Source organism: Spea bombifrons, chromosome 2 (genome assembly GCF_027358695.1).
Source record: "Spea bombifrons isolate aSpeBom1 chromosome 2, aSpeBom1.2.pri, whole genome shotgun sequence".
In the NCBI taxonomy this organism is placed as follows: domain Eukaryota; kingdom Metazoa; phylum Chordata; class Amphibia; order Anura; family Pelobatidae; genus Spea; species Spea bombifrons.
The window spans coordinates 111,805,078-111,831,032 of record NC_071088.1 but is presented as its reverse complement, the minus strand read 5'-3'; the positions used below and the strand labels follow the sequence as shown (position 1 = coordinate 111,831,032).

Sequence of the window (25,955 nt, the reverse complement as noted above, 5' to 3'; positions counted from 1 at the left end):
TGTTTAAGCACCTGAAACTTGACAGAGTAAGAACAATTAACCACTACTCATCCATTATTAGGTTCCATGACATCATGACCTCCGTCAAGAAAGCATCCAATGTCATATCTTTCACTTGTTTGCTAACATGCATGGGAGCGAATAGCCAAATGATCCAAAACTCCCGGCTACAAAGAGGTTAAGGGGTACGATGGAGAATATTATGGACACGGTTATTGTCAGATGTGTGCACTATAGCATGTTATCCATTATAGTCATTTCCCAGTAATGTGGCTTCTACCAGAATAGCTTTTCTTTTCTCATTTAAAAACCAGAATCATTAGAGCTAAATGAAAGGAGAATCAAAACAATCAAATCATTAGTAATTTGATACAGGGAAGATGTGTTGCAGGGGTCCTTCCCATATCTGTACCATGTTGAAGATCCAAAATGGCTCAATGGGACCAATGTTGCTGTACCTTCTTAGTTCTGTTATATGCAGGTTGATGATGTAGCTTGAGATAGCCATGTTAGTCCAGTTATGATGAAATGGATAAATGCAAGGTGGCAATTTAGCACATTTAATAAACAATTATTCTGTATGTCTTGTCCATTTTCATTAATAAATAATTCCAGACACCATTAGCAGCTGGGCTTGCTAGTAAAGTATGGCTCCCCTGTGAACCGTGAGGACTATGAATGACCTGCACTTACTGCTGGTTTCAGGATGAATGCTACTATACAATGAAGTATATTATCCCATCTTTGCAATCATGCTTGACCACGATCAGTTCCAAAAATGTTCACGCAAGTACATATCAGTCCTGTTAAAAGAATACAGCGAAACGTTTCCACGTAGCATCTAATTGTCAGAGCAGAGCTAGAGAGAATCCGCGCTTCGGTGCATCACAGACTAGCTGTTGGAGAACGTGGCTAAATGTTTGATTTTAACTCCAGAGCAAGCACAAAGGAGCCAGGGTAAAGTGAGAAACTTGATATATATAATTACTGTGAAGCAGACTAAAAGAGATGGTTGTTTCTTTTATCCCTGGCAATAAATGATTGATTGTGTTTTGTGACAATATAAAATCCCCCAACTGATTATTTCTCCTTTGCTAATGCTCAGAATGTAATTCCAACCCAAAGACACATTTCTATTGTGTTTGCTTCCACAGTACCGATACCTGGAATTATAACCTTCCATTCTGAGTGTGCCTCAAAAAATGCCTATTGGCTGAAAGATGGGGTCTGAATTCAAGTTTAGGGTTACCAAGACCCTAGCTCAGTGCCTTCTCTATGATCTCCTCTGCCCCTCCACACTCTCCTCTTTCTTCTGTTTTGGATGGAGTTTTGGATCTACTTGCGGCACACCCCATACTATTTTCTCAGGTTGTTTCTAAAGCTTGAAGAAATGGCTTGTATTAAACAATCGCATATCATGTTGCTACATTAAACGTCATTATTATTGTTACTGTTTATCAAACCTGCTTGGATTCCTGTAATCATAGTCTTTGTATTTATGCAGTCACTAAGCTGCAACACAAAGAAAACAGTAGTCTGTTTACCCTTTGCCCTCCCTTAGTATAAAGTTGTCTTAATCCTTTTTATTAACCATGTCCTCCTACCTATAAAACAGTACCCAGCTGCCCCACGTCTGTATATGCTATATTTACACACCCAACCACCACATGCCGAGTTTAATAAATTCCTGATGCCGAAGACTAAAGAAGAGATTGGTGCCACGATAGCCATGAACATACATGAAACAAGTAGAGACAAGGCAATACCAAATGAGAGTGTAAGCTTACAAGACAACTCGCGTATCTTCTTCAGGTACATTACTTTGCTTGTTTACTGAATACTAAAAAGGATCTTCACTTGTAGTTCCCAGAACCAATTCCATTTATCAATATTGAACGGCAAAAATGTCAACGATCCTATGGTGAACACTTTGCATGTGTATTTTATATGAATGTTGAATGTGTACAGACATAAACCAAGAGATAAAGAATTCAACCAAGTGACCTCATTCAACCCATTCTCCTAGACACATAATTGCTCACGGTTATTGGGCCGTCAGAATGATGTTGTTTCTGTAGTGTGTGCAGGAAAAAGGAGGAATGACACAAGAAAGCATTAACCCATAGGAAATTGCAGAAAACATTTTTGTTTTTGTAGGTTATAGTGTTGTTTTATTTTATGTTCACGGGTTATCCCTACTGAACCATTTATTGAATATATCATCTGATTATCAAGGTCACTCTTGGTTGGCAACCTGGTTCCTTTTAGAGGCAACCTGGCAGTTTAAGCATATATGATTATAAGTAGGCAAATCCCAGGCACTCGTGGATAGGTGCGTTAGGTATTTTTTAGGTAAAGTCGCCATGCACCTTTTTTGTGTGCCCACTCGCTGGGGTGAGGTCATTGGGCAGCTGCCAATGCTTTATGATTTCACTTTGACACTTGTATTGACCCAAGTGAACATTCTTAGTTTTCACCACGGAATAGGGATCAGCCCAGTCGTTCCCCAATATGTCATAGATACAAATTAGGATTCATTTTACCTCCTTTATGCTAAATTAAGAAAGCTGTTCCAATGGTATACGCATAAGGTAGATTTCTGATATACAGTTTGAATCTATAATCATCATTGGACATTTTTAATTGCGTAAAATGTGGGAATTGGAAAAAGGTGACAGATCTGCTTTAAATGTGCTGTTCCACCTATTCTGCTGAATTTAACACCTTTGTAACGGAATTCAGCAACAGAAGCACCATTCCTAGGACGGCTTAATGTCAAAACCAGAAATAATTCCTTGTTAAAATAATGTAACAATCCACCTCTTGATATTTTGTGGGAACACCTAATTGTCCTATGATGATTAAACCTTACTTGATAGGCCTATAAAGCTCTTTTTACAAATTTGCTTTGCCTTAACAGGTTTTGGAAGAAATTGTCTCAGAATCATCTGTGTATTGCCATAATCACAGTTTTGCACAAGTTCTCATCATTTTTGCACATGGAAGCATACTTGATTTTCCTTTTATGTGAATGCTTCCATTTTTTATGTGATGATGAGCTGCCCTCTAGCAGGTGCTTTGCCTATGGAGACTGGGCCACTAACTCTTTCATAGGAATACAGTTATGGCACCTATCTGTTATTTTTTGTCAAAACGAAAGTGTGAATTGAAAGCATTGCTGATTATTCTAAAATATGTCTTCTTCATGTTGTCATCAATATAATTTCAGGTGTGGAAATTCCCTGCTAACGATACAATATCCTGCTGCACTTTTACATGCTGATTAGCTGCGTAAGATATATGTTCACTAGACTTGTGCATTTGTATTCGGGCGAACGTGAAAACGAACACAAAGGGTGCGTTTTTGGTTGTTCAGCCCGAATACCGAACATACGAAGATGGCAGTGGCAAAACGTATACGAAGACACACAACACGAAGAATATTCGTCTCCCTGGTCCCTTCCCCGTCTAGCCTACCTTATCTACGCAGCATCGCAGGGGTTAACGGAAGCGGAAATCCGTATGTTAGCCTTCAGGAGTTAAAAGGCCATGTGAACGACTCTATTGGTTGCCTGCAGGGTCCTCCTCTGGCATCAACCAATTGCCCTGCCAGCGACCAATAGTCGCTCGTACAGACCTTTAACTCTTGGTGCGGCAAATTGGCCGGGAGAGACCACTGGTCTCCCTGCTCCAGGAGTTAAAGGTCCATACGAACAACCAATAGAGTCGCTTGTACGGACTTTTAACTCTTGGAACGTGGAGACCACAGGCCAAGTTTGACATCAGGAGATGCAACCAAGTCTTTTTGTCGCCTGCAGGGGCCCTGCCAGCGACAAATAGAGTCGTTCTTATGGCCCTTTAACTCTTGAGACAGGCCAATTGGTTGATGCCAGAGGAGGCCTCTACAGGCGACTCACTCACACGGCCCTTTTACTCCTGACGGCGCAACTTGACCTTTTAACTCTTGGAGCCGGTGTACAGGTGTACTTCATTGGTTGATGGCAGAGGAGACCCCTGCAGGTGACCAATAGAGTTGCTCGTACGGACATTTAAAATCCTGGCACCAAAGCTGCTGCGTAGTGCGTACCACATTAACCCCGTATTAACCCCTTCTACAAAAAAGGAAGAAAAAAACGAACACGAAGAATGTATACGAATATTTGCGCAAACCGAACACAGGAACGGGCGAATATTTGTGGAATATGAAGATTTTTCCCCTCACGAAGATGAACGCGAAGAGTTGGCCGGCGCTAATGTTCACTTCACTGAAGTGGCAGTATAGATGCACCACCTCTCGCACTGTGGCCGGCAGGGCAGATGCAGCCTCTCGCACTGTGGCAGGCAGCTTCTTCTTCTTGGCTTGCAGGAGATGTTATCGGCCATACACAGTTTCTGCTTGCAAGCTTCCTATACTCAACTCGACTAAAATGGCCACTGCATACATGCGCAGAAAATAAGTCCATTAATTTTGAATAGGAGCCATTACCTGACTGTGACTGGCTGATTCAACCACCAAAGACTGGGTGCACTGCAGTGTCTCCTAAAGTTGAGTTTTTTTTCTTTCAACTTAACAATGCAATGAATAAGTACCTAAAAAATACTTTAGCAACTGTTCATTGGAGGAGCTATATAGGGCACTGGAGCGTCCCTTTTTAATGTTTTTTAATGTTGCAGTTTAAGAGTATATATTTCTAATAAAATGTCTGAATTGCTTTTACCCCTCCCTTTTCAACAAAGAGATCTACTCACCCTTTCTGGTTCTCCAAGTTCATTTTCTGCGTGGTGTATTGTGTGTTCTTTGGTAAGAAGAGGAAGTGTCTGGGGTGTTAAGCTTGTCCTTCCAGCTTGTCCATTTACTGACTTGTAGCTCATTGTGTTACAAGTCTCTTAGGACAGAGCATACTGAATTGAAAGTGGAAATGAACCAATGTTCCCTTTTGCTCCTCACATTGAGTAAGCGAAGGAGCCATTGTCATTATGGTCATCTTGAGGGAGGATAGGTGATGCTAGAGCGCAGCGTTAATCAGTGGTAACTGCTGGTCTCACAGACATCTGTTTTCTTTCAATTACTAGTTCAGAGCAGCACAATGCGGTCACAGGACCTTCACTTTAACGTATGTTGTTAAAGGATGGCAACCTGACTTTACTTGATTCACTTATCAAAGAGGTGTTATAAATGTCTTATTGTTATGATTGTAATTATTACGAAACATCACATCACAAGGAGTACAATGACATTTTTAAGCACAGTAGCCAAGGTCAGACTAGGGATGTCTAAGTTACCTGCTACTCATCCTTTTCGCTGGTGGCTCAGAGCAAGGCATCTGTTAGGTAAAAGCTTAGCCCTAAGAGACAGAGGCCTATTTGGCACCTTACTAGTTTGTTCTACTAACTCCGTGGGCCACAAAATGATGTCATAATCCAGCACCCCAACAACTGATGCATCTAAACTAAGGATGAAGATCAGCGATTGGTGAGACGGTCGGATTGTTCTGTAGGGGGCTTTTATTTTCTACGCTGCACTTCACATATCAAAATATGGTTTTCTACCAGTATCACTCATACCAATAAAACTTATGTTTTGGCACACATATCATGAAAATTACTTTTATTAGTTTGTAGTCATACATTGATTAACTGCACCACCATACATTTTAGTTATCATTCATCGTGGGAAGTGAACGAAAACAAGGTTTGCAGTTATCGTGTCTGCTTGTTCCACTGTGCAGGCCTATCTGGCAGCAGATCAGATAGCAGTAGGATTTTTCACTGAATGGTTAAATTTGATTACTATCAGACAAAGCATTGAAGCTGTTTGAGGAATGATAAGTATGTGCTATAATTCTAGTAAGTTGCTGAAAAGATTTGCACAGAACAAAACAAATGTCAGTGCTATGTTAATGGCAGATAGTGTCACTCGTCATTATGATATCTGGTCCCTCAGAATTGTCGGCTGAACGTGATCAGAGCAAGTTAGCAGACTGATACATGATTGCTGTGTGCTTATACCCAAAACGTTCATTGTAAGTCAGTAGCATTTGTATTAGATATTTATTGATTAAGGCTTAGATTGCTATGATATAAACTAGTGTTCTTCAAACTTTTTCCCCATGACCTAGTGTAGTAGTATAACACACGCTCACAACCCTATTTGTTTGGTGACAGGGGAGGGCAAGTAACTTTAGGCCCATGGTAAGTGCAGCAGATGGCCAAGTAACAAAGTGGCAGCTAAAACACATTTGGAAAACCATAATTAATCAGAGATCAGAATGTTATCATCATGTGTACTTCATTACCTCAGGAATTCTTTTATCTCTTGTGTAATGGGCGAGCTGGTCTAGGTCAGAGTGGCCCTTTGTGAACAATTTTGGACTGGCGTGGGGAGGTAGAAACACAATGGGGTCACATAACACAAGGTTACATGACCCCGCAGGGAAAGTGAGATTGCTCACGCAGTTTGCGTGTAGCCAGAGAGAGAGAAAACAGTCAGTGAGGTAAGTAGAGGGTGCAAGAGGGAAGGAGCAAGTGAGAGAGTAAGGGATGGAGTATGTATGTATGTTAGCATGATAATCTGTAGATAAGTGTGTGTGTGTGAGCATGAATGTGTATGTGAGCATGAATATGAGCATGGAAGTGTTTGTGTGTGCGTGAGCATGGATGTGTAAGGGAGTGTGTAAGTGTGTGTTAGTAAGTGTATGTTAGGGTAAGTATGTGTAAGCATGTATATGTGTGTTAGCATGAGTGAATAAGTTTGTGTGCTCATCTCACATTTGACAAAAAAACATCTTGATGACCCCCAAGACTTTTGGGATAGTATTCTGTGGACTGACGAGTCAAAGGGGGAACTTTTTGGAAGGCATGGGTCCCATTACGTCTGGCGTAAATGTGGTGGTCTGGGGCTACTTTGCTGCTTCAGCACCTGGGCAACTTGACATAATGTGGAACCATGAATTCTGCTCTCTACTAGAAACTCCTGAAGGAGAATGTCCAGCCATCAGTTCATAAAGCTCAAGGGCAGTTGGGTTACACAGCAGGACAATGATCTGAAGCACATGAGCAAGTCCACCTCTGAATGTTTCAAAATAAACAAAATGAGGGTTTTGGAATGGCCTAGACAAAGTCCTGACTTGAATCCGATTAAGATGGCAGTTCATGCTCGAAAACCCTCCAGTTTGGCTGAATTAAAACAATTCTGTCAGGAAGAGTCAGCCAAAATTCCTCCACAGCGATGTAAAAGACTCATTGTCAGTTATCCCAAACATTTGATTGCAGTTGCTGCTGCCAAAGCTGGTATAACCAGTTATTAAGTTTATGGGCCATTTCTTTTTCACATGAGTGATATAGGTTTGATTAACTCTTTAACTTTAATAAATGAAATGATCATCTAAAAGCTGATGTTTACACATTTTCTTTGTCAAAATTAGTTTGATCTGAAATATTTAGATATGACAAATAAGGAAAACTAGAAGAAATCGGTAAGTGGGCAACTTGTTTTTCACAGCATTGTAGGGATGATTCTTCAAGCTGGGAAAACTTGCTCTTTGTGTGGGGTGTCTGAGAAACTTTATGCAAGGTTCCATGCAGAATAAAATAAATCATTCAGCGTACAGATGAAATACTACTGACTGAGAGTAGTTTCATATACTCCGGCTGGGAGTACTTGCCATCTGTAAAAGATGCATGCTGTTGGCTGGGAGTACTGGTCCAGCGCTTCAGTGTCCTATTTCTGGGTAGAAGCTCTTGCTAATGCTGCATGTTACTATACTGCCAGTTAGGAGTACTTGTTTATTGTATGGTTGGCTTGCTGCTGGATGGTGTACCTGCTAGTGCACAGGTGATATAATGATGGCTGGGAGTATGTTCTAGTGTTTAGGTGACATCATTCTAGCTGGGGGTATTTGTTAGGGTACGGCTCACCTGCTCCTGCCAGGGATTGCTCACCAGGAGTATCTGCTGGGGTATTGGTCACATGCTGCCGATAAGAAGTAAATACTCCTGCACTTATGACATAATGCTGGCTCTGAGTACTCACTCCGTGTTCAGATATACCGGCGTGATGCCTTCTAGGAATAGCAATGCAGTGTACAGGTGACATAGTGCCAGTTGCGAGTTCTTGCCAGGATGCGTGTTGTGTGCTGCCAGATAGCAGTACCTGCTCAGCGTGCTGAGTGTCAGCTCGGAGTACTTGTTGGTGTAAAGCTGGCTTGGAGTACTCACTAGTTTACCCTCTCTTTGCGCAAGTGTAAGCTGTAAAATAACAGGAAATGTGTAAGTATTCACAGTAATCATATCATATACAGCCATATTGGAGGCAGGCATGATACGTTGTATTTGCAGTTATGCCGAACTATTTTTTTTTACTATGCTTAAAATGTCTTCCCATCATCTCTCTGTTTCCTATACCTTTAAATCTCCTCCCCCTACCTCACTTTTCTCTCTGCCTTACACCCACTGCTCACGCTCCATCCCTCTCATTCCAGCTTCACTTTCTGTAACTGGTTTGTCTTGCTCTCTTACCTTCTCCCTTATTTCCTTGCTGTCTATTTGATCGCAAGCTACAGTCCTGAATGGTGTCTCCTTCATTCTCTCTATCCCGTACCAGTAAGCCCCTCTTCTTTCCACACACACTCGTTACCATGTCTTTTGCTTTCCTCCCTTACTCCCTCCACCCCTCCTTGCCCCCGTCTTTTTCTGTCACGCTGCCACTCATTCTGTCTCGGTATTGCAGCAGTGTAGGGATTCTGGAAAACTCCGGGAGAATGTGTTAGTTCAGCTAATGTGTAATCCAAGGTTTGAGCCAGAATCGCAGCCCATTCATAGCGTTCTCCCCGCTGCCCCTGATTGTCTGCCTTGCCATGGATCATCTGCCTCACCTCCTTTTTGCTGTGTTGCCGCAGGGCTGTCGCAGAGCCAGTATGAGCGAAGAGAACAAGGAGTGGGCAATACTGAGCCCGAAGGAGTTCACCCAACTGCAGAAGTACATTGATTGTGAGTAAATGCATCTCTTCCCTCCCACATCTTGTCCGTGTATGCAGCCTTCGGTGCCATACCTCCGCTCCCCGAACCTTCAGCCTTGCAGTGATGTTAAAAGATCCAAAGCACGGAAGAAGACTTCAAGCTCTGATTATTCCTGGGAATGTGACATACATGGTAAAATTCAATTATCTTCTGTTTGCAGACAGCGCCAGGAAGGTTCAAGATGTCCTGCAGGAGTTTTATGGTGGAGGTAGTTTGAGCCATTTTTTATCTGAAGAGGTGAGATAGCTGTCTTTGTTTTATGTTTATCTGTGTTATAGTTCTTACCCCTCCTGGGTGTATTGTGTTGTTTGCAGCTGTCCTAACAAAGGGCATGCATGGGATAGACGTATGGCAATGCTTGATTAAGGTTTGAGTGTTTAAAAAATAAAAAAAGGGCTAGATGGGCCAAATGGTCCATATCTGCTGTCAAGTTCTAGGTTCTATACTGCTATGTCTTGCATCCTATGTACCAGTATGCTTAACCCTACTGCATGCAATCAGAATAGATTTATTTTGTATTCTACACATATGGCTGTTACCGGTTATTCACCTATCACTGATTTTCAGTATCACTATTTTTTATGGCACCCACTTATGATGTTTTAATAGACACAGAGGTTATGGACAAATGGGTTAGAATCCCAAGAATTGAAAAGTGTGGCTATTTTGCAATTGTGAAAATTCATAGAGACCTCGAATTTGACTGCAGATAAAAACCATTTGGGGCATCTAGCCTGACCACTTTCCCTGCTGTACAAAATATATACACTTTGAAACCGATTTCTCTTACTTAACATACATGCCAAAAACTAGGTCTGCAAACAAAAATCATACAATACAATGTGCTCCATATTATTTATACGTATATATGAACTGCCTCTCCTGTGTATAAAGGCTAATACATAGCTCTGCAGCGTGTAACATTAAAGGGATACCACGGTTCCTCACTCAGATGCTGTCTGTGCTCTGCTTAAGTCGATAGATTTCGAGGGTTTTAGATCTTTCCTGAAAACTTACCTGGAGGTGGAGGACATTTCCCCTGACCTCTGCGAGCGGCTCTTCATGTCCTTTCAGACAGGCTCAAGCAAACAAACTGATGGGGACCAGACTGATGGGAACAAAGGTAGGTTCCTCTGTCTCTGAACAGGTGACACAAATCAGTATATCTTACTTAGCATTAAGCTTGAGTAAGTGTGTCTACATATATGTGCCAGTGTGTATGTTGGGGCGGGCAAGGGGCCAATGGGGCCACTTGGCTTTACTTGTCCCCCTGGCCAGAAGTTGCCAGCCCTCCCCTGACAAGTACAGGTTACCTTATTAAAAATGTCACCCTGTAAACACGAAATGGTTCACCCTATTGTTATCAGTCCACGTTTTCCAACTCAATTTACAACAGAGAAAACCAATCAATTAATGTGATAAGAGACACTGATAAAATAATAAGGCATATCCAAGGGAATATTGACATTCACATCGTAGTAATCTTTAGCTGTTTAGTGTTCAGAAAACAAAATCAATTGAACAATGCCGGCCTCTGAGCCCGCTATGGCGAAACTTTGTACTATTAATTACAGTAGCAGGTAATGTATCCAAGCTTTCGCTACCTGGTCTGCTTTTTAATAGGAAATGCTATTAATTCACAGCGTTTTTGATTTGACAAATGGCCTGTAATGCACTTTGGCTGGGAAACAGTGCTGGTGCTCATTTCAGTGAATAAAACACATATTATTGAATAAAGGATTAGTATATGTTTCAAGGAGCTGCTTCTTAAACCTTTGCTGCTGGAATATGTTTTCAATTGATTTTGTACTATAGTTGGAAAAGTCTCATGCACTTCTGTGTGTGTTTGGACGTCTGAAGTCTGTATTCAAAATAACTTTCCAGATTATCCCCATCCCTAACCTTAACATATTTATATATTTCATATATATTTATTTCCTTTTAAAAGTATTAATATAAAAATCTGATATTGTAGATGGAAGCTGTTATCTTGCTGGTGCATCATGTTTTACGTTGTTGCGTCACTGAGATTGTGACCTTTGCGTTCGTAAATAATAGCTCTGGAGGCTTATGCTTATCCTGACAAAACAACAAAAGGTGGAGTAAAACATGTCATCTTTCCACCTGCTTTCCAATGCAATCCTCCCTAAGAGATGATTGGAAATGAACTAAACATAATTTGCATAGAACGCCACGGGTATCAAGGCTGGAAATATAAACCCAAGTGGCTTAAAACTGAACCTTCACTTAAAGGTAACAAACGAGTGTGTCAGTAATGAAAATATGTTATGGCTTTGCCATAGGTGGCAGCTCCCCTATATCCATACCATCACTGAGGAGAGTCCTGGGCACAATGTTGGGTTTATGGACATAGGGTGGGACCAAGATATTTTCAAATGACCCACAATGTCATGCTCAAGGTCAGCAGATGCGCAGACTTGTGAAATCACAGGAAGCTCAACACAACTTTCCTAGACTGTGTCTCTATATACAGAACACAGCAAAATAATAATAATAAATATAATATATATGTATCTCTGGCACTGGTTATGTGTTGTATTGGCTCCAACGCTTCCTGGATCCCTCTATGGGCTGTAGTGATGGATGTTAGGAGTTTTAAGTAAGTTAAAGTAACATTTACACAAAATGACAGCTAGCACAATATACGTAAGCTACCTTATGCTACCAAGTGTGTATCCCATCATTAAAAAAAAACCCTTACAGCATCTGATTTTCTCTCAGGAAGACACTATTTGGCAGCGAGCCTCTTGGAAAACGTAAAAGAAGATGTAAAGGAATACCAGGACTGGGGCTGAATGATCTTGTTGCCAGCACTGATTTTCGGGCACAGTTACACCGGGTAGCACATTAGCGAGGCTCCACTCTTTCAAATACTTTTCTTCTGTGTCCCTGCAGAAAACTTCCGTGTGAGCCTGAATGATGTATCCTGTTACTTCTCTTTGCTGGAAGGAGGTACTGCTGAGGACAAGCTCGAGTGTAAGTAGCCAAATTATTGTTCTAAATGTCGAAACATGGTGTACCGTGCTAGGAATATCAAAATATGGGCCATCTGTTGGTGACCAGTGATTTTTTTTGGACATCATTTGCAAAAAAAAATGTATTTCATTTCTTTTAATGAGAACTTTGATGATCCCTCTAAGGCTGCATGTTTTCCCGAATGGTGTGGTTGTGAATTGAATGGAATAGGTTGACCAGATGGTTTGTTTACCTGGGGAGCACATGATTTTAATGCAGCCATGTCCATCCACAGCTAAACAGGAAAAAGGGTCACCAAAGCTTTGAGAGACAAAGGTTGCATTGCAGAAGAAACTCTGCTCTTGCTCCTTAATCGGCTAGAGAACTAACTCGGGATTTAATTATGGCCGATATCTTTTTTTGAGATGTTTGATGACTGCACATAAGAATGGCTTAAAGGAAAATTCAAATTTAGAGACTGAATGTCCCTTTAATACATTGTAACAGCCCTACGGAACCTGCCGGCGCTATATACATAACTGTAATGTAACGTAACTAGAGACAATATCTGTTCCGGTCAGCAACAGATGTATGATTATTGTGAAAGATCACAAATTCGCCAAAGATGTAATTTAATGAAATATTTATAGTCCCCTATATCAGATCTGTTTGTGTCTGGCATAGACCATTAGAGCAGATGGTTAATGCAGCTACTCTAATAATGGTCAATATCCCCTTCCGCTGCTCTGTGTGCTCGTTCAGAATTGAGAAGTATTGCAAGAAAAGGATTTTTTTGTTTTCCCCCCGCCATCTAGTGAGTCATGGCAGTGCTAGGGAAAATCTTATTTTTGGAAAAATAAACTGATATTATTAGTGACAATTAATTCTATAAGAATGTGTAGTCTGATACTCATCTGTGTTATGTAAGTAACCAAACTAAAACTATCTGGAACAAACTTCTGGACTTTCCAGTAGCCTTTGTAGGTGGCAGCTGCTAGGTTGATATTGTTTCCAATTTTTAGTTTAAAGGCATACCCCCGCCATCATATGCACCTTAATGTATATGATAGCTGTGTGGTTTCTTTAGATTTTCATGTCAGTTTTGCAAATTCTGCAAAATTCTACCAAATCCATTTGCCCCTTTCCCACCCCATCTAAATGCCATGCTTGAGATGTGTTCACTGAACACATTTCCCTGCACGTGATATACTCATCTCCAGCACCGGCTTGGGGAAGACTGTGGGCCGGGGGTCTGACCCCAAATGCACTCAGGCTCAGGGAACACTGCTGATGGGGGTCTGACCCCAAATGCACTCAGATTCGGGGAACACCGCTGATGGGGGTCTGACCCTAAATGCACTCCAGCTCAGGGAACACTGCGGACGGGGGGTCTGACCCCAAATGCACTCCGGCTCAGGGAACACTGCGGACGGGGGTCTGACCCCAAATCTACTCTGGCTCAGGGAACACTGCGGACGGGGGTCTGACCCAAAATCCACTCTGGCTCAGGGAACACTGCGGACGGGGGTCTGACCCCAAATCCACTCTGGCTCAGGGAACACTGCAGACGGGGGTCTGACCCAAAATCCACTCTGGCTCAGGGAACACTGCGGACGGGGGTCTGACCCCAAATCCACTCTGGCTCAGGGAACACTGCGGACGGGGGTCTGACCCCAAATGCACTCCGGCTCAGGGAACACTGCGGACGGGGGTCTGACCCCAAATCCACTCTGGCTCAGGGAACACTACGGATGGGGTTCTGACCCCAAATGCACTCCAGCTCAGGGAACACTGCGGACGGGGGTCTGACCCCAAATCCACTCCGGCTCAGGGAACAGTGCGGACGGAGGTCTGAGCCCAAATGCACTCTGGCTCAGGGAACACTGCGGACGGAGGTCTGAGCCCAAATGAACTCCGGCTCAGGGAACACTGCGGACGGGGGTCTGACCCCAAATCCACTCCGGCTCAGGGAACAGTGCGGACGGGGGTCTAACCCCAAATGCACTCTGGCTCAGGGAACACTGCGGACGGAGGTCTGAGCCCAAATGAACTCCGGCTCAGGGAACACTGCGGACAGGGGTCTGACCCCAAATGCACTCCAGCTCAGGGAACACTACGGATGGGGTTCTGACCCCAAATGCACTCTGGCTCAGGGAACACTACGGACGGGGTCTGACCCCAAATGCACTCCGGCTGAGGGAACACTGCGGACGGGGGTCTGACCCCAAATCCACTCTGGCTCAGGGAACACTGCGGACGGGGGTCTGACCCAAAATCCACTCTGGCTCAGGGAACACTGCGGACGGGGGTCTGACCCCAAATCCACTCTGGCTCAGGGAACACTGCGGACGGGGGTCTGACCCCAAATGCACTCCGGCTCAGGGAACACTGCGGACGGGGGTCTGACCCCAAATCCACTCTGGCTCAGGGAACACTACGGATGGGGTTCTGACCCCAAATGCACTCCAGCTCAGGGAACACTGCGGACGGGGGTCTGACCCCAAATCCACTCCGGCTCAGGGAACAGTGCGGACAAATGCACTCTGGGAACAAATGCACTCTGGCTCAGGGAACACTGCGGACGGAGGTCTGAGCCCAAATGAACTCCGGCTCAGGGAACACTGCGGACGGGGGTCTGACCCCAAATCCACTCCGGCTCAGGGAACAGTGCGGACGGGGGTCTAACCCCAAATACACTCTGGCTCAGGGAACACTGCGGACGGAGGTCTGACCCCAAATGCACTCCGATTCGGGGAACACCGCTGATGGGGGTCTGACCCCAAATGCACTCCAGGTCAGGGAACACTGCGGACGGGGGGTCTGACCCCAAATGCACTCCGGCTCAGGGAACACTGCGGACGGGGGTCTGACCCCAAATCCACTCTGGCTCAGGGAACACTGCGGACGGGGGTCTGACCCCAAATCCACTCTGGCTCAGGGAACACTGCGGACGGGGGTCTGACCCCAAATGCACTCCGGCTCAGGGAACACTGCGGACGGGGGTCTGACCCCAAATCCACTCTGGCTCAGGGAACACTACGGATGGGGTTCTGACCCCAAATGCACTCCAGCTCAGGGAACACTGCGGACGGGGGTCTGACCCCAAATCCACTCCGGCTCAGGGAACAGTGCGGACGGAGGTCTGAGCCCAAATGCACTCTGGCTCAGGGAACACTGCGGACGGAGGTCTGAGCCCAAATGAACTCCGGCTCAGGAAACACTGCGGACGGGGGTCTGACCCCAAATCCACTCCGGCTCAGGGAACAGTGCGGACGGAGGTCTGAGCCCAAATGCACTCTGGCTCAGGGAACACTGCGGACGGAGGTCTGAGCCCAAATGAACTCCGGCTCAGGAAACACTGCGGACGGGGGTCTGACCCCAAATGCACTCCAGCTCAGGGAACACTACGGATGGGGTTCTGACCCCAAATGCACTCTGGCTCAGGGAACACTACGGACGGGGTCTGACCCCAAATGCACTCTGGCTGAGGGAACACTGCGGACGGGGGTCTGACCCCAAATTCCCATGAGTGGAAGGTCCTCCCACTGATTTCCGGTAAGTGCTTTTTGGAAAAATGCATATCCAGGTACTCACACACATCGTTGGCCCTTTTCGTAGAGAGCTTTTTGAGAGAGAGATATGTTTGCACGTTGATGTTCCAATTAGGAGATGGCACTGCCAGTTAGCAATGTGGTTGTTTTATGTCCTATTCATCTGAATATTAAGCCAATTTTGGAAATAAGACATTTATTTTAATGTTTTCTCGCAATATAAAGCACTAGCTCCATCTTGTGTTTAGAAATGATATTATTTTGTGATAAGCGGTATCTTTGCTTCACAGTCACCTTCAAGTTGTATGATAAAGATGGCAATGGACTCCTGGACAGTTCTGTAAGTTTAACCCTTACTGTTTCTATCTATTCACTTAACACTAACAGCAAGTTGATCCTTGGACCTGTTCTACGCTTGCTCTATTTTCCATTCTCTTTGCATTAATTCTATATCCAACTGCTTTTTGCTTTCTTTTTTCATTCATTTTTTCACTTTTTGAATCTCTGTTTATAGATTAACCAGGTTTTACATTTCCCTCATAATTTTCGTCTTGTTCATTGTTCACCTGCCACTTTCTATACCTTTTCTGTGTCCCTATAGGAAGTAGATCGAATAATAACTCAAATGATGCGTGTAGCCGAATACCTGGACTGGGATATTACTGAACTGAAACCTGTGAGTGTTTTCCATGTTATTCATACTAAATTGTTGAGCTTTTATAAGAAGAAAGGGTTGCGTAAAAGCAGATTTTACAATGTATAGGATAACTCAGAATTGAATAAATTCGGGGACCCGAGTTGCTATGACTCAAAACATCTTCCCGCTGGTGAGTTTTTTGTTCAATCAAATGATTGAACATGTGAATATATTTTATTATATTTTATATTCATGGTTTCAAAAACATCAGGCTCCTAATTCATACATAGAATTCTCCGATGTTCAGCTAACAAACTCCTATCTGTATGCAGGAAAGAAATGATTACACATATTATTATGACACATAACAATGAAGTGTTATATGCAGCACAATTTCAGGAACAAATCCATTAAATCTCTTTTCCATTCTTTTGGGGGGGGATATTGTCATGTGCCACGATTTTGAAAACTTTACAGTTCCTATCTTTATAGTGTATTGCATAAAATATGCTGTTATCATTGCACATAAGAAATGTTTTCCTTCCCTTTTTTGAGTGCCTTGTAAAAGTTAACATCAAATAGTGTTAAACAATGTGTTACTGGGAATTAAATATGTTAACAGTTGGAAAAGAGGGCAAAAAACAACTTCTGAACAGGGAGAATTTTGCCACTGAAGTGGTTTCCTGGTAATGTTTGTACTTCTGATGGATAGTTGCCAAGCCCTCAACCTACTGCCGTTTGTGATTGTGTTCCTATTTTCTGCCCCCATTTATCCTGGGCTTCTGTCTCTGTAGATGCTGCAAGAGATGATGAAACAAGTGGACTCCGATGGTAATGGGATTGTGTCCTATGAAGAATGGCTGAAAGGAGGTCTTACTACGGTGCCTCTGCTGGTGCTGCTGGGAATGGAAGCTGTACGTATGGGGTGGGTTAGAAGAAAACATGTGTAATAAATTGGATGTTTGAAATTGAGTTTACATTTCTCTCTCGTTCCCTTTCTTCTGTCTTTTTTTTACTCCTCATATATCCATTGCTTCTATCCTCTTTTTGGTTTGCTCGGCCTTGTTCTTTGGTTCTTCTTTCACAGAATATAAAGGACGATGGTCAACACTTGTGGCGCCTAAAGCATTTCAATCGCCCTGTGTACTGTAACGTGTGCGAAGCGCTGCTCTTTGGGGTTAGGAAGCAGGGACTGTGCTGCACCTGTAAGTTAACATGTATTCACAAACCACCATGCATATATAATCCGATTTATTATTGTACAAGTTACATGGACATCCCATGCAATCTGAATCCCGAACACGCAGCATTGAGTTTGTAAAAAAAACAAATAATATTCAAATAAAACCTAATGCCACAATATTCCAAATGTATCAATTCTGTGTTATTGTCATAGAACACACTGTAACGATCTGCGGAGTGCTGAAACGTGTGTGTTTCTCCTTGCAGTCTGTAAATTCACTGTGCATGAGCGTTGTGCTCGCAAGGCGCCTAATTCCTGCATCAGCACCTATGCTAAGTCTCGCAAGGATGCCAGCGTAAGTCAGAGATGCAAAGATCTCTCCTGTCCTTCAGTATATAATCATTCTTTCCTCTGGTTTTATTTGTTATTTGGTTTTTATCACATCGTATCCCTTTATGTATATAACGCTATCTAATCTAAGACCAAGGACTAATTAAAGTCTGAGTCTTTACCAACAGGAAAATGGGAAGACTAGTTGCGCCAAATGTTTTTTATCTGCTGTCAAATTCTGTCTTTCTATGTTTCTCTTCTTTTGTGTGTTTGTAACCCAGTACCGGGGTATACGAATCACAAATTGTCATCTTACTTCATCATATTGTTTAGACATTTCCATTTCTTCTACCCCCAGGGACAGGTCCATGTTTGGGTCAAAGGTGGTTGCGAGGCTAACAAGTGTGACAAATGTCAGAAAAAGATAAAAAGCTTCCAGAGCCTCACTGGTGAACGCTGTGTCTGGTGTCATATGAAGGTAAGAATGTTCTGAAAGCAGGCCGCTTTCTCTCCTCCAGTAGTTAACAGACCAACACCTCATCACATGGACCGCCAAGAATTCCAGAGACCTCTTCTACCTACTTCCTTAAGACATATGGCTATATATATATATATATACCTATTCTTTTATTATTTGAATTTTAGGTTCATGATGAATGTGCTCCTCTTGTTCCTCTGCTCTGTGATGGAGGTGCCTTGAAAGATCATATATTGCCTCCTGCTTCTATATATCCAGTTATTCTGGTGAGTCATGTGTCAGATGCCCCCAAGCTCATGGTCAAATTTATACCCATATAGTTCTGGCACATTAATGCTAAATGTGTCCTAGATAGATAGTAAACTTCCTGATTATATGCAAAATTTAATTTACCACCAACTGTTACTGTTACTCATTTTCTGTTTCCTTTATGTCTATTACTCACTTTTCTCCACCGTATTTATTTTTCTCATGTTACTGTAGTATAGTACATTAATTCCCACAACACCACCGGGAGTTATGCATACTCATATATAAAATGAGCAATATCATCTGAAATTATTGGTACTGAATGTGGGCTGCTAAGAGGAAAAGTGCAGTTTTATGACAGAATGTGCATAATGTGTATATATGTGCCCAAAGTGACTCCTTTCTTCTGTAAATTCTGCTATATAGCTATATGGCTTCCCCTTGTTGTTAGTCACCATTACCTAGACCTTGGCCATACATTTGTTTTCCCCTCAGGAACGTCAGAACAGCCAGAAGAATCTGCTTGCGCCCTCGGAGGAGTCATCGCAGACCTTCAGCGCATCAGACGGGCAGGCCCTGCGGGTAGGCACATCTTTGCCCATTACCCAGTCATTGCTGTCTGTGTGTATCCGTCAGCTTTCCTCTGCCATGAAGAGTGCAGTCACTCTGGAGCTGGCATGTATCATTCATCTTGCTCTCTGTAAAGCTGGCCTTATCGGTGACCTGTGACTTCATCTGGTTCGCTGGCTATTTGACCTCTCTGGAGAGAGCCTTAACAGTACTAATGCTATCTTAAGGACAATATCTCTGTTATTGGGATATGCCTGTCCTGTTTATTTCCTCCTGGCCCTTTGAGAACAGTGCTGATTTGCAGCAGGGTCACCCCGGGTCTTTCTTTGCAATCCATGCAGATATAATATGTTATTCTCAGCTGGCATATGCCCTTAATGCATGTGAGAGATCACAAGGAACTGGAGAAGACACTAAATGACATCCCTGCGGCCACTGGCTATGTTACACATACGGCCACTGAAGGACACAGTCTGCCGCATTTGCCCTGTTTGCCAAATGGACAATAAATATATCTAGTGTGGGCACTGGTAATAGATACAGCAGAGTTATAGGAAAAGAAGCACATTTTAGTTAAAATAAAATGCATACATCACCATACAATATGGAGTAAAAAAAAAAAACAACGTTTACATCTTGCTTTTGCCCACAATGAGAAATCATAAAACCAGTTACTAACATATTAAAAATCGGGGCTATAACCCCTTAAACCAGCTAATGGTCCACTAGAGTATATCAGTCCAAAAAAATCACACTTTCTTGTTGTATATAATGATTTAACGGTCAGTCACTCAGTCGCTGAGAATGATAGAATTATCTTTGTAGGTCTCCATAGAATCCATTGCCTTTACAGTAATGCATTTGCTTTTGTTGAAAGGTGGTCCCGGTTTCAAACACACATCCATTGCTTGTGTTTGTCAACCCAAAGAGTGGAGGAAAGCAGGGGGAGAGGTGAGGATGTCCGTTTACACAGGAACGCCGTTCATTGCTTGCGTGGAAACTCCCATCATGCTTGGCTAGTCAGATTAACTTCTGTGATATGGAGAATATGGCATTTCAACCGCTGTAACTCACGTTTTGCTATGCAATAGGACACGTGCTACGGGTTACTTCTGGGTTGCCTTTAAAACTTCACTTTTTTTGTCCAGACCCCCAGTGGATTTTACAACATAGATAAGCAGGAGCTCAGCATGCATACATAATGTAACTCTGTCTAACAAGGCATCATACACAGTTCATGATGTACTTTCGTAAGAGAACAGATTCAAATGACATTTCATTTCATTGTGTAACTTGTAGTATCTGCTATCCACTCCAGGGTTCTGCGGAAGTTCCAGTACCTGCTAAATCCCAGACAGGTTTACAACTTAATAAAGGGAGGTCCGGCCCCCGGGTAAGAAGGAACAACATGGATGTAGAAGCACGCATGTATTTCACATCTATATCATTTTTCACCATTTGAACTTTTTCTTCCATGTCTTTTTTTCTGGTTCCAGGCTTAATTTTTTCAGGGAGGTGCCTGATTATCGGATCTTGGTATGCGGAGGAGATGGGACAGTGGGTTGGATCCTTGATGCCATTGGTAAGATAGATTTCAACTACCAACTACATAAAGAAAATCATTGCTCAGTATCTCTGGATAAGAGAAAGTTGTCTGGGTTATAAAATATGTTTCTATGGGACTTAAAGATTGCTTGTATGTTTTTATAGATATAGATATATATATAGATATATATCAAAATAATTAAATTGTTTAAATAACAATAATTATATAATTCAATAGGGTTGAGGACAGTTAATATTTACATGTGACATTTTTGATAATCTATATAACGCGTTTTTTTTATTAAGCCGCTTTTTCCACCCAGTAATGACTCTCACTGACCTTTTCTTGTTTTGTTCATTTTTCCACTTCATCTAGACAAGGCAAACCTTCCCCAAAGACCACCGGTGGCTGTGCTACCCCTCGGCACAGGGAATGACCTTGCACGGTGCCTGCGATGGGGAGGGGGTAAGATTAAATTGTAAAAAAAGTGTAACATGCATTTATATCTGCTTATTCACAGTTTTTTGATATTTACTATGATATATAGCTTTGCTTTTTTACATTGTTTATGAGATCTTAATCTGTAGTGTTTTTTTTTACACTTTTTTGTCCCTATCAACCCATTTGCAGGTTATGATGGAGAAAATCTGGGAAAGTTCTTAAAGGACATAGAGAATAGTGCAATTCTTCAGATGGACCGGTGGAACATTGAGGTCATACCTGATAACCCAGCAGAGAAGGGAGACCCTGTACCTTATGAGATCATCAACAACTATTTCTCAATTGGAGTGGTATGTAAAAGATTCAGCAACTTTAATTCTTTGGCAATCAGGATAGAGCTCATAGTTGTAGCTACACCGTCAATACATTTTTGTGTAGAAAAATGTTGTTTATTTACACCACAATTTTTAAGACAATTCGGATTGTCACTCAGTGGCTCCGGTATCAGATGCAAAAGGACTCATTGGGGGTTATGTAGCAAAAAGTTTATTCTAATAAAGACTTTCTAATGTTGTCCCCTTGCCATAGCAACCAGTTGAATGGTCCAATCAGCAATGGCATCTCATCTGGTGGTATGTTGGGAAGACCACTTTATTTAGTGGTAACTTTTTATGTATAACTGGAGTAACAGGCTCTATAAATCTAGATCTCTGAAAAGTCAAGTAAGAACACCGGTTACCAAAACATTTTCTTTGACTTCCTAGATAACCCTATTAAATGTAAGGGGACTGACAGCCTTGTGAGTTGTCAGTAAGTGTGTAATGTGTGTACGGAGTTGTTCACTGGCTGTATACTCCTTACTAACGGCCGTTACTGATTTTCAGAATGTTTATGTGAGTAGGGGAAGTAAATTGGACCTCTCACTATTTTCTTGCATCAATGTGTGGCTTTGTTACTGTTCCTTCAACTTGAGTCCTCTCTCCAGGATGCCTCCATTGCTCACCGATTCCACGTCATGAGAGAGAAATACCCTGAGAAATTCAATAGCAGGTAATGTTTTTTTTACTGGTTTCCGCATACACTAGACGGGTTTAAACACATTCACAAAGGGTTGCATTCTGCGGCAGATCAGTCTTGATATCGGCTCTGTTAGTGTCAAGTTCCTCCACCCGCATTACAATATATTTCTTTAATATAGGTGTTCATCAGTCAGTGAACACATTGACCCAGTTCTGAATTTTTTCCTTTTCCTTAATTATTAGCAAATGTAATAATGTTGCCCATTAAAAAAAATAATGAAACCTCCATCTGTATTTTTTCTCTCTTCATATGAGCGTTTTCAGAGGGTCTGCTCTGTATAATGAAAAATGACCATGATTGTTTGGAAGCGTTTTAAACTATTAATAATATGACACACTCTGCCACCACAGAATGAAGAATAAGCTTTGGTACTTTGAATTTGCCACATCTGAGACTGTTTTTTCTACGTGCAAGAAGCTGAAAGAGTATGTTACGATTGAGGTTGGTATTCTCCAGAATTATGGCAAATGACTTTTAAGACGTACATTCTTGCAAAGATCCGCTGCATATGAAGTAGTGTAGGCTGAAGTTCTCATATGCTGAGTTTGCTGGTAGATGAGGCCAACAAGGGATTTTGCACAACATCCAGTCTATGGAAAGGGCTACTCTACAGCGTAAGAACAGTGGTATATTACCCACTCTTTGACAAAGCTGAAACTTATTGGGGTAAGCTACCCCAAGCCATCATTCTTCCGATAGAAGCACACTTGCAGAACGCATTGCTGGACCATTTTTCCAATTCAAAGTGACTCCACATGGCTTTAGGCCTAGAAACGAATTAGGGCCCCTTTTACCCTTTACACATAGACTGAATTCTCACTGTGCTGTTTGTCTCCCCTAGTGCTGCGGTGAACCATTAGACCTCAGTTCTGTGTCGCTGGAAGGGATTGCTGTTATCAACATTCCCAGCATGCATGGAGGTTCCAATCTGTGGGGAGAAACTAGGAAACTCTTGGGAGAAGCTCGCAATTCGTCATGTCAGAACCTCCCCGAGGCCATCACAGACCCTGAAGCCTTGAAATCATGTGTACAGGGTAAGAGCACATGTTGATTTTAACTTACACTTACTAACCTAGCAAACTTTTGGTTTTCCTTTCCACCATATATTTTTTGCTTAAAGGCCAGCCATTGTTAACACTTTCATGATGTATTTGACAAAATAGACTACATAATAATAGTGTTTGTAAGTTTGAACTGCATACACTATATACCCTATATATGTACTGTACAAATCATTTGCCAAAATCACCATAAATAAGCAATGTTTAAAGCAAGTCACACATATATCTGACTTAAAGGGGACATGTCGTAAATTAAAGTAAAATCAGACATAAGTTGCCCATACCCATTCCTCTCCAAAACGTCAGCAAAAAAAAACCAATGTTAATAATGGAACTGGAAGCACTCCCACGGGAGGTGTTATACGGGATGCCTTCGTTGCCAGCACAAAGGTGTTCTTGCTGAGAATACATGTTGTTTGCTGAAGGAATGCAAGACTTAAGCGTGTGCATGGCACGGACTGGGAGAACGGCGTGATCTCCCAGACACAAGGTCATTGAGAGGACTGCAGTACCACTCGGTGCCACCTCCGGAGTTCTCTGTTAGGGAAAGTAGTCCTTCCTTTTCTTTATTCTCTATGTGCCACTTGTTTAGCAGACGTCAGAAACCCGACCCTTAGCTCTGCATTGTTAGAAGATTTTTGAGTGTGCTTACTTTAAAAAGTAACAGATCCGCTTTAATTGAGAATATGGTTTTTCAGATCAACGTGAGCACATACAAAAGAATGGAATAATAAGTTTAAAAAAATTATATTGACAATAAGAGATTCTCTTGGCGTACTTGCGTGTATTTTGAAGTAGAAATGGACAAATGGAAATAAAACCATTGTGAGGGGCAATCTATCAGCTAAATTATATCTATAAAATACTGGAGATGGCTAGTATACCACCCAACAAAAGAATGACAGTCTGTGTAATAAAAATCATAATGTTTGTTATTCCTCAGACCTCAGTGACAAGAGGCTGGAAGTGGTTGGACTGGAAGGTGCCATAGAGATGGGGCAGATTTATACCGGCCTGAAAAGTGCAAGGAAACGGCTAGCAAAGTGCTCAGAGATTACTATCCGGTGGGTAATATGACCCTGTCTATGCTTTTCCATTCATATGTTAAACTGCTGTAGCAAAGGGGTAAGCAAAGCATAAGTTCATTTCACTAATTAAAGGGACACTCCAGCCATCATATGCACTTTAATGCATACGAAAGCTGCGTGGTTACTTAGCCCAATTCCGTGCAGGAGATGTGTTCGGCCGACCACATCTCTCTGTGTGTTATACACTCGCCTTAAGTCAGCTCCTGCTCTGGATCTGTGAGCGCGTTTTAGTCCCTCGTGTGCATGTGGCTTCAAGCAACCAATCGGTGACATAAATAGTTGGACCATTGAGGAAGAAGCCAGCTGCTGCAGCAAGTCTGCATCTCCGGTGTAAGTTTTGGAAGAATACCCACCAATTATGAGTTTGTTATGGCCAACAAAATACGAGTCGCGGGTTTCATGGTATTCACTTGTGTTGTGCTATATAAAGCTGTTATATGACGTTATTTTCTTTCGCTAGAACCACAAAGGCCCTTCCAATGCAGATTGATGGCGAGCCCTGGATGCAGCCACCGTGTACGGTAAGAATTCCATAGCCATTCCAGGGATGTTTTCTCATCAATGCTGCAAAGAATTTTCCTGTATTTTACATTTACTCTATATTAGATAGAACGGTATTAAGTACTGCAGGATGCACTTCTTTTTGTGATTGGCTGCTTTAAACCATCAATTGGAATGTAATAGTGCTTTGGCCAGAAAACAAGGAGGGGACCTTCCTACAAAACTACTGAAAACGAAGTAGAGAGCTCCAAATTTTCATTTGCTTTTCGTTCATTTTTCCACTGTCTCTCACTCTCTCTCTGTCTCACCACCTTCTCCACCAACCACTTTAGTGTAATGTCTCCTTTTACACAGCTCTGCTCTCTGTCTTGCCTCTTCTTCTTCTCCTGTCTTCTTTCTTGGTCCCCTTCTCCACCCTATCCACTCCAGGAACCTGGCCTCTCGGAGAGAGGAGCGGAGCCTCTGCACATCCATCTGCACTATTCTGGCCTCTTGGAGTACTTCCACAACAGGGTGGACCTTGGCCGAATTTCATTTCCAAATTAAAAAAGCCCACCAAATTAAATTTTAACCGAAAAGGAAAGTTAGACCCACGTTTAATAATAAATCCACCAAAAGTTGTTTGTTTTCTTTGTTTCTTGGTGCTTTAAAACAATTATGGGTATTCATTATGGAATTGTTTTTTAGGGGAAGCAATCCTGTAGCTTTCCATCCACTGTCAACATACAGCCAACCTTTAAAGGCGTTTGTCCGCAGATGGAGAACTGCAAGATACAAATATTGGATCGGTGCAGTGGATATACTGAATTTGTCCATTTTTATATTTCAGATTTCAATCACGCACAAGAACCAGGCACCAATGCTGTGGGGCCCTCCTCCACGATCCTCAAGCTTCTTTTCTCTAAAATAAGGGAGGACATAGTTATGCTAGAAAGTAAGGCCTCTAGAAGACCGTGGCTCACCTGCTCTATTCTACTGCCCAAGCTAGATGCTGTAGTCACAGAGCCGCGGGATGGGTCAGGCCCCTGGAAAATTTCCAAAACCATCCCTGCCTTCCCTTGCTTTTGCTTTTGCCCGTTTTATGTAATAACTGGGTTCACAAATTCAGAGCGTGCCAGAAAATTGCCCTTTACATGACTTGAGGTGAGAGGGGGAAAAAAGCGTCAGAACATGTAACATACGAGAATATTCCTATTTTAAAGGTTTGTAAACAGGGAAGAAGGATGCATTTTTGTTTAAAAAAAAT

At 42.5% G+C, this 25,955-nt stretch overlaps 1 protein-coding gene across 2 annotated transcripts in view; it reads left to right on the top strand.

Annotated features, from left to right (window-relative positions):
• Positions 1-25,637, top strand: part of DGKA (diacylglycerol kinase alpha) — a 52,731-nt gene extending 27,094 nt beyond the window's left edge. Inside the window, exons 1-24 of one of the 2 annotated variants that reach the window (XM_053455641.1) lie at positions 8,663-8,790; positions 8,898-8,988; positions 9,179-9,255; positions 9,994-10,141; positions 11,935-12,015; positions 15,836-15,885; positions 16,147-16,221; positions 16,977-17,096; positions 17,270-17,387; positions 17,632-17,720; positions 18,054-18,173; positions 18,341-18,439; positions 18,918-19,004; positions 19,870-19,943; positions 20,311-20,385; positions 20,489-20,574; positions 20,914-21,003; positions 21,169-21,329; positions 21,965-22,029; positions 22,410-22,500; positions 22,901-23,093; positions 24,064-24,184; positions 24,669-24,729; positions 25,539-25,637. In XM_053455641.1, the coding sequence (XP_053311616.1) occupies positions 8,916-8,988; positions 9,179-9,255; positions 9,994-10,141; positions 11,935-12,015; positions 15,836-15,885; positions 16,147-16,221; positions 16,977-17,096; positions 17,270-17,387; positions 17,632-17,720; positions 18,054-18,173; positions 18,341-18,439; positions 18,918-19,004; positions 19,870-19,943; positions 20,311-20,385; positions 20,489-20,574; positions 20,914-21,003; positions 21,169-21,329; positions 21,965-22,029; positions 22,410-22,500; positions 22,901-23,093; positions 24,064-24,184; positions 24,669-24,729; positions 25,539-25,619 (2,235 nt within the window). In that variant the 5' untranslated portion in view covers positions 8,663-8,790; positions 8,898-8,915 and the 3' untranslated portion in view covers positions 25,620-25,637. Of the gene's footprint in view, positions 1-8,662; positions 8,791-8,897; positions 8,989-9,178; positions 9,256-9,993; positions 10,142-11,934; positions 12,016-15,835; positions 15,886-16,146; positions 16,222-16,976; positions 17,097-17,269; positions 17,388-17,631; positions 17,721-18,053; positions 18,174-18,340; positions 18,440-18,917; positions 19,005-19,869; positions 19,944-20,310; positions 20,386-20,488; positions 20,575-20,913; positions 21,004-21,168; positions 21,330-21,964; positions 22,030-22,409; positions 22,501-22,900; positions 23,094-24,063; positions 24,185-24,668; positions 24,730-25,538 lie in introns of those variants that run through there. The other variant, XM_053455640.1, reaches the window with a different exon arrangement.
• The last annotated feature ends 318 nt before the right edge of the window (positions 25,638-25,955 follow it).